Source organism: Arachis hypogaea, chromosome 1 (genome assembly GCF_003086295.3).
Source record: "Arachis hypogaea cultivar Tifrunner chromosome 1, arahy.Tifrunner.gnm2.J5K5, whole genome shotgun sequence".
NCBI lineage: Eukaryota > Viridiplantae > Streptophyta > Magnoliopsida > Fabales > Fabaceae > Arachis > Arachis hypogaea.
In genome coordinates, this window is record NC_092036.1 from 5,899,152 (window position 1) to 5,908,388 (window position 9,237).

A 9,237-nucleotide genomic window follows, 5' to 3' on the forward strand; every position below is an offset into this window, starting at 1 on the left:
GCCGAATTATATTCATTTATGGATTTAAAATCCTGTAGACGCAAGTGTGTCCATTCATATCGGGTTTGAGGAAGTATCACTATTTTTTTATGATTGTACCTTTCCTCAAGGTCTTTCCAAAGATCTGCAGGATCTTTCAATGTGAGATATTTATTTTTCAATCATTCGTCAAGATGACAACGAAAAAAAATCATGGCTTTGGCTTTATCCTTCTAGGATGCATTATTTTTAGCCTTAATGCTATCTCCAAGATCCATTGAATCAAAATAGATTTCAGCATCTAATATCCATGATAAATAATTATTTTCAGATATATCAAGAGCATTGAATTCAAGACGAGAGAGTTTCGACATAATAAAAATTTGTTACTTGAGTCTTCCTAAAGTTTGATCAGAGTCTCGTGCTGATAACGTATTGTAAAATAAATAAATAAAGAAGATAAAATAAGAAATAGAAGACTCTAGTATTAATATTAGCCAATATAATTAACTAAATATAATAAAGATAATTGATATATATCTACTAATATATATAGCAACTTATTTGTAAGGGAGAAAGAAGAGAACAGTATATGAAAAGTGAATGATTTTTTATTGTTTCTATTGTGTGTATTATCTCGTATCATACCCTCTATTTATACATGTATAGGGTTTATATTTTCAACCTTCATTAAATGTAAATTCTTTCTTGGTAACATGAGTACTGAGTCACCCATGATATTAATGGGCATCCATATCCTTTGTGTTTATCCCAACATTGATGAGTATCTTCAATGTTTAAGCATATTACTTTGGAATTTTCTTTTGCAAAGCTATGATATTTCTTTCGTTTTTTCTTGTTTGTGCTATTGATATGTCTAAGTAAATGTTTATCACTTGGCATTTATTTAATTGAAAAAGTATAGGTAGACAATGAAAATATTAAATAATGTGAACAATAAATATATTGGATGTTCATTTTACTAAGTGTGCAGATAGTTATTCAAATATTAAGATTTAAGTGGGTAATTTAGAGGTGTAGTGTGTTTTTATTTGATTGATGGTTGTTCATGTTATTCAAAAAAGTCATTGGTTATCTAGCATTACCCCATTTAATTTGACAGTAGGTAATGAGAATTTGACTGTTAAAGAAAAAAATCATGCTGAAATCTAGAACTGATTTTTTAAAAAATATTTTTCTTCCTTTTGTTTCACTTGTTTGGGCAATAAATATAGTTTAGAAAATTCAATATAATAAAATGTTAGATATTGATATATTATATTTGCATTGGTGAGAGTTATAAGAGTCACAACCATACATTCAAATGATATCTTATATTTGTATTTCTCGGTCCTGAATTAAAACTTCATTTAAAAATTTGTTATTGTTCAACGGATTGTTATATGTACAAGATGAAATTTAGACCATTAATACTTGATTAAGTGAACGATTGGACGAGTGAATTAATCACTCGACTAACCCAAATTGATTATCTTACCAAGTTATTTTAACCTAATTAACATCCACGCCCCAATAATGCTAACTAACTTCTTTTTTAAAGTTTTCTTCATGATTTCATTACGCCTTTTTCGCTCTTCTTCTCTGCGTTATCATTTTCGATCGTTGTTTTATTTCTGAAATCAAACATTGAGAGAAAATAATGTATGATGCAAATTTGAGTGGATTGAACCATGGCAAGTTTGATGATGCAAGTTCGATTATGTTGGACCAGGGCAAGTTAGATGATTTTTTTTCAATGGAATGTAGTCAATGAAATTTGATTGAGAGAATAATGTAGTTATGAATTTGATTAAGGAAATCAATGTTGATGAAAATCAGTGTTGATGATTAAGGATTTGAATTTGATTGAAATCTGAGTTTTGATAAGTTTGTTTTTGTTATGGATTAGTTTGTGAAGATCAGTGTTACTGATTTGGTATTTTGTATATTAAATTTTGGTGTTTTTAAATATGAATAATGATGTTGCTTTTGTTTTGAGTTAATAATAGTAGTCTATTGATCAATTTTTGTATTATTACAGTTTGATATTGATGAGCAATTTGTCAAATTATGAATTATGAATTCGAAAATTCATTACAATAAGATAGAATTTTTCGTTTTAATTTGAATGACATTCGGTATTATTTGTTTAGTATAATAAAATTGATGTTTGCTTTCTGTGTTATATTGTGTTAATGACTACTAAATTTTAGCTGTTATATATTGTATTTGTTGAATATTGAATTTTAGTTATCTACAATTGTTCTGTGGTAATAGTTTTGGGTTTAATATCAACAATTTTTTGTTTCTATTAGAATGAATTTTGGTGTTATGATTGTATAATTTTGGTGTCATACCATATTAAACAATTTATTATCCATCATATTTTATTAAAACACATCCAATTAGTATAAAAATTCCTAATATTCATGAATTGCTATTTTTTAACATATTTACAAAAAATAGTACTCATAAAATTCAAAAAAAGAAATATTTTTCAATATATTTACAAAGAAATAGTATCTATAAAATTCGAAAACAAAAGTACAATATTTATCCTATTCTATATCCCTGATAAAAATTTATAGAAAAGACTTGTAATTGCAGTAGATGACTATTTGGATAGTGTTATGCCTTCAAATTTTTCAATGACTTTATGCTTCAATTTACTTGTTTCGTTAAAGAGAACCCATAAAACATATTCTTTTTTGAAATGATCAACTTTATCCTGCAATTGAAAGAAAATTATTAATCTATTTTAATTTAGAATTAGAAAATAAATTATATTTAAATATACATACTTTTTTTCAAGTTTTCCAAGTGTATTTCCCCATCTTTGATTTTTGCGGGATCAAGGAGTTTCAGTCATTTCATGACATGTAAGCCGTAATCGTAGCTAATAAACAAAGTTTAAATAACTCAGTAAAATATGTTGAATCACACTGAATCTAAATCACATAAGAAAATAAGAAACACTACAACTAAATAGAGATTCTAAACCCAAGCCTATGACATGAATGACACTAAATCTAAGTCATAATAAAACCTGAAATTTACAAATGATCACACCAAAAAACTCATCAACGTGACTTAAATCATATAAGAAACAATACAACTACATAGAGACTCTATATCAAGTCTATGACATGAATGACACTGAATCTAACTCATAATAAAATCTGAAATTTACAAATGATCACACCAGAAAATTCATCAACAAGACTTAAATCACATAAAAAATAATACAACTACGTAGAGACTCTAAATCCAAGCTTATGAAATGAATCACACTAAATATAAATCAAAATAAAACCGAACTTGCAAATGATGATACCAGAACCTTCATCAACATGGCTTAAATCACATAAGAAACACTACAACTACATAGAAGCAGAAATGCACGATTTAGAAATGCTTTTGTGTTTTCGTCTTTCAGAAATCTACAGAGAGCTTTGCTGAGAGCTTTCTTTTTCATCTTTCATTCTGTTTGAAATCTAGCACAGAGAACTTCGCAGAGAGATTTTTTTCGGTGTTGTTGTTGATGATTCAACCTAGGACAGAGAACTTTGCAGAGAGATTATTCGTTCGTTGTTATTGTTGTTGATATTCAACCTAACAGAGAGAGACATTTGAAGTTCAATGTTAAAATGAGGATTTTGAAACGATTTTTCGTGTCAAAGAGCGTGTATTAAAACATCGTGTGTGTTGAAGAGTGAGATCATGTTCGCACGCACTAGGTAATGAAATTGGTTTTTGTTGAGTTTGTGCCAACTTGGTTGGACTTAAATGTCAAAAAGACTTAGATGTATAGCAAAATTGATCATTTAAATACTTGTATTCGAAAATTTAAATTATTATGAGTCCTAACTCATTCTCCTAATTATCATCCTAGCTTTTAAATAAAAAAAAATTGAATTTTTTATCTTATTAACTTTTTGAAAGTAATATATGTATTTAAATTTTTACTCATTTAAATATTAAAAAGATAATTTAAAAGATGAATTAGGACTCTTAATCATTACTCATAATAAAAAGGATAAATTTGGAAATGAAAAAACAGGCAAAAGAAATGGAAAAAAATAAAAGAATTTTCATCAATCAATGTTAGAGGACAAATGTATTGGAACTAGAGTTGAAAGTGAGTCAAATCAGCTCATAAGTCAGTTCGAACTCGACTCGTTAATAGCTCGATAAGCTAAACTCGTGAACTGACTCAATTATATATATTAATACACATATTCTATATGCCCGTAATCTATATTTTTAATATTTTATATATACATATGAAATAGTAATATATATATATATATATATATATATATATATATATATATATATATAGGGACGGATCCAAAAATTTTAATATGGAGGGGACAAATTTTAGATAATTTTTTTTATTCCATAAAAATAATTAACATATAGTTATTAGAGTTAATTTTTCAAAAAATTTATTAATATATATATAATTATAAATTCTTTTTCATAATCTTATTTTTAATATGATAGTTACATAAAAGAAATATAACAATATTAATAATATATTATAAAATTATAAAATACCAATAATTTATAGTGTGTTTAGTTAAAAATTATCACATATCTTATTAATTAAAATTAATTCTTTTAAAAATTTTAACAAATTTAAAAATAAATTATAAATTATTAATTATTTAAAAGACACAGTATCCTTATAACATACAAGATATAAGAATATATATATATATATATATATATATGATCTTAATTATTTAAAATTTAAAATTTATTTTTTATATATAATTTTGTTATATGACATAAATAAAAAATTTAAAAATTTATTGATAGATAAACAATATATAAAATTAATTTTTTTAAAATATATAAATTGTAATTTATTGATATATAATTATAGATTATATTTCTATTATTTGAGTCAGCTCGTAAGCTTTTGGTAAGCTGAGTTTGAGCTTAAGAAATAAACTCGATCGTTAATTAATCGAACCGTGAGTCAAGCTCAAATTTTGTGACCCGAATTTAAACTTGATCTAGCTCGACTTATCTCGACTCAGTTTCAACCCTAATTGGAACATGAAACAATAGAGAAGCTGGTACTAGAACTACCCTCCAAAAAAGCCGATGCCCTCTCTAAGTTAGCAACAACTTCAGCCATTTCAGGCCTTTCTTTTCCCTCCAAATTCACACAATGTATAGCAATGAAAGTCATAATCTTAAGAGCCTCAAGCTCGTTAACATTAGGTTTTTCAATTCTATAGTCCAAAATACTGCATAATTCCCCTTTTGCTATTCTTGGCCTTGCATATTCTACTATTCCCACAGGACTACTCTCATCATCTAATTTGAACACAACTCTTTTTCCTGTTAGAAGCTCCAACATAACCACTCCTAAACTATACACATCACTTTTTGTTGTTAACACATTCAATTCATAGTATTCTGGATCTATGTAACCAACTGTGCCAACCGCCTTTATAGGAGTCGAATCTTGTTCCATCTCCGGCAAAATAAGGGACAATCCGAAATCAGAAACCTTAGCATTCCAATTTGAGTCCAATAGTATATTTGAGGATTTGATATCTCTATGGATAATTGGTGGAACAGCATAGTTGTGAATGTACTCAATTCCCCTGGCAGCATCCAATGCAATTTTGATCCTCATCTTCCAAGAATTCAAAATGCTACTATTTTTCTCAACATTGTTCTTGTTATGTAAATGTTCATGGATTGATCCATTGCTCATGTACTCATAAACCAAGAGCCTCTCTTCATTCTCCTCACAGAAACCTATTAGTCTCACAAGATGCTTGTGATGAAGCCGCGATAACAATGACAATTCTGAATCAAATGCAATTTCCTTCTCTTGGAATTTCTTCTTTGTGCTAGAAACAATATCTCCTCTCTTGATGGCAACTTCGCGATCATCGGCTAGCTTCCCTTTGTATACAGAGCCAAAGCTTCCAGAACCTATCTTGTTATCATTTGAAAAATTATCAGTGGCCGTGACTAATTCATGTAATGAAAAATTTTCAATCCTATCCAAATTATGCTTTGATGACGATGAACTAACACTCCTATGTCGCTTCAGTGATCCTAATGTTGCATTCGATGCGCGATTTGCCGGCAGTGGAGCCAATTCAATATAGGCATCATTATCATCATCATCAGAATCATCACTTCTTTGAGGTTGCTCTGAATTATCAACATCTCTCTTCTTCAAGAATAGTCTTTTAGCTCCAATCCAAAGGAAATAAAGAATAGTGCATAAACCAGAAAAAGCACCAATTGATCCAACAATCAAAATGACCAAAATCACCCTCATGTTTTTGTGATGAACATTAGAAACCTGTGTTGATGATGGTAGTGGTGGTGGTAGAATCAATGGCATAGTTAGTGGAATTTGACTATCCTGACATGAATAGCAAATAGTTCCAGAACCATGACACAAATAATCAGAATTTGGATATGAAGCACAAGAAGAATCACAACCACCTCTAACACATGGACTAGGAAGAACAATTCCCAATGGAATCTCATAACTAGTACCATTATTATTAGACCAACCAGGACCCCAACAAATCAAAGACAAATTCATGGTTGTTACCCCACAAACAAAATCCAAACCAGCTACAATTGACTCGAAAGAAACATCATTAAACAAATCAAACTTTTTGGTATCTTCAGCACCACCCCAACATAGGACAAATCCATTTTTTCTTCTAATACCACAAGTGAAATCTTCTCCCAATGCAAGTCCTGAAAACTCTGAATAATAAGAACTTGAATTTAAATTAGGACCCAATTGGCCTGAATCATTGTTCCCTTTGCAAATTAAGAACCCATCATAGATTGTTAAGCCACAAACATGTGACACCCCAGCAATCACCTTTGACATAGAAATATTATCAAATTGTGCTTGAATTTCACTACTATTGTTGTTACCCCAACAATGAACCTTTCCATTATCCATTAATACCCCACAAGAGAAACCAGACCCTGAAGTGATGCTTTTGAACCAAAGGTCCTTTCCAGGTGAGTAAAATTTGAATCCATTTTCAATGCGGCCTCCTCTCCAACACCTTACCACACCAGATTGAGACTCTCTAGCACAAACCTGACCAAAATAGTTCTTGTTAGTTAGGAATAATTCATATTAAGCGTACAACAGAACATTTGGATAATAAAAAGGGAGTATTGATAATGTCCCTTTCTATTAATAACCTTGTTAAGTGTTTGTTTAATATATATATATATATATATATATATATATATATATATATATATATATATATATATATATATATATAATAACATCATTAGAATAAAAATAACAATAATGTACTTGGTTAAAAATATTTTTACCCATATTATATTTTAATTTAAATGACTTACTATTGATGAAAGAAAGAATTATTATATATGTATTATTAGTACATTATTAAAATATTACTATTAATGTATTTTTTATTATTATTATTATTATTATTATTATTAAAACTTTATCTGTCAACTATATCATATTTTCTATTTAATCTTTTAAATGGATATTAATACAACATAATTTTTAAGAGCTTAGTTTTTGGTGCATTTTTCTATATCAGACAATTGTATTTTAGATTATTATCTTGTCAATTTTCTTATCTTATACTAAATGTTTAACACATATAAAGTGTCTAAAAATACTAATAAGTAGTAAAAATATATTAAATTATCTCTAAATTAACCAAATAAAAAGTTGGATTATTTTTAAATAAGCCAAAATATTTATATTTATATTATTATTATTAGACAGAACTTTATCTAAAAAGATGTACACTGTTAGATGGAGTACATTTTTTCTTTTAATATAGCGTTGGATGGAGTAATTTTTTTAAAGTTTAATTTTAATATATTAATAATATAAAAAGTTTACAACGTTTGTTAAATTAAATTTATATTCTTAAATAACTTTTTAAGTAATAATTTAAAAGTTAATTATTTTTATTAATATAATAATACACAATTAATTATATGCTTACAATTTTTTACGTAAAACTTAGATTATTTTTGTACTAATTTAATATACATCATTAAATACCTTAAAAAACTATTTTAGATAGAAAAGAATGAAAATGTATGAAATTCAACTCTATCATTAAATGTACATGATTTTCTTGCAGTAAATAAATAAGTAATAAATTTAATTTTAGTGTACTAATAATTTAAATTATTATACACTATTTTTTAGTTATATATCTTTAGATGATTATTTTTATATTAATTATTAAAAATAATTATTTTTTAATATAATAATATATAATTAGATATACGAATAAAATTTATAAATAAAATATATTTTTTTTTATTTTTTGAGTAGCCATATGATTATTAATATTATAATTTCTTACATATGAATATGTGCTACTAGCTAATATAGTAGGAATAATATTAGAAAAATAAAAAAATTAAATAATAATTAATAAATATTAAATAAAATAAATTTTGATTATTTTTTAATTATCAAACATTTTTTTATATTAATATAGATGCCGCCATCAAGTCATCCATGGCAAAAGACTTTGTTAAATTAATCTCAGATTTAAATAATTAAGATTGTGTGATTAAAAAAAAGAAAGATTAAAATTGTCTGACCTGAGAATCACCAACAGTTAGATCGGTTAACTGCACTACTTCACTATGGAAGATCCTCTTCGGCACCAACACCGATGCTCCGCCATCCACGTCCCAACAAAGAAGGCTGAGTCCACCGGACCGGAGACCGCAGAAGAAGCTTCGACCGCCGGAGATGGATTCAAAGGACACGTGTGGAACCACCTCATCCACCGGTGCAACATCTCCATAATAATAATAATGAGAATTCTTGTGCTGGTTTTGTTGGTAGCAGTGAATGTATTGTTTGACGTTGCCGGCAACGATGACGCAGACTGTAGATGAGGCGTAGATGACGGCGGTGGTGGATGCGGAGCCGATGGCATTTGCGGCGGTTATGATGAGAATGACGGTTAAGAAGAAGGAGTGTGTGTGATAAGAATAAGAGGGTGGTGGTGTTGTCTTCATCATAGTCTTCGTCGTTGGGAATTGAAAGAGCTAAAATTTATTAGAGAAAATCTGTTTTCTTTATTAAGGGTGTGTGAGGGAGAAAGAGGAGTCAATGTTTGGAACTTTAAAAGAAGAAGGGGTCTCGGTGCGAGATATAATTATAATAATAATGCATTTATATATAAAATATATATTTTTAAAAAATATTTTTTTATATTTTTGTTT

At 27.8% G+C, this 9,237-nt stretch overlaps 1 protein-coding gene across 1 annotated transcript; it reads right to left on the minus strand.

The window, feature by feature from the left end:
- Positions 1–5,035: 5,035 nt before the first annotated feature.
- On the minus strand, positions 5,036–9,033 carry LOC112792254 (putative serine/threonine-protein kinase-like protein CCR3). The gene is made up of 2 exons (XM_025835429.3): positions 8,605–9,033; positions 5,036–7,087 (listed from the first exon to the last, which is right to left on the minus strand). Exons 1-2 carry the CDS (start codon positions 9,031–9,033, stop codon positions 5,036–5,038), a joined length of 2,481 nt encoding a protein of 826 aa, XP_025691214.1.
- Positions 9,034–9,237: the final 204 nt, after the last annotated feature.

Excerpts from the sequence above, each read along its gene's own strand:
- LOC112792254 (XM_025835429.3), bottom strand. The coding sequence starts at position 9,033 with ATGATGAAGACAACACCACCACCCTCTTATTCTTATCACACACACTCC. Across the intron at positions 7,088-8,604 it reads TAACTGTTGGTGATTCTCAG|GTTTGTGCTAGAGAGTCTCA; the intron begins GTCAGACAATTT and ends TATTTTGGTCAG.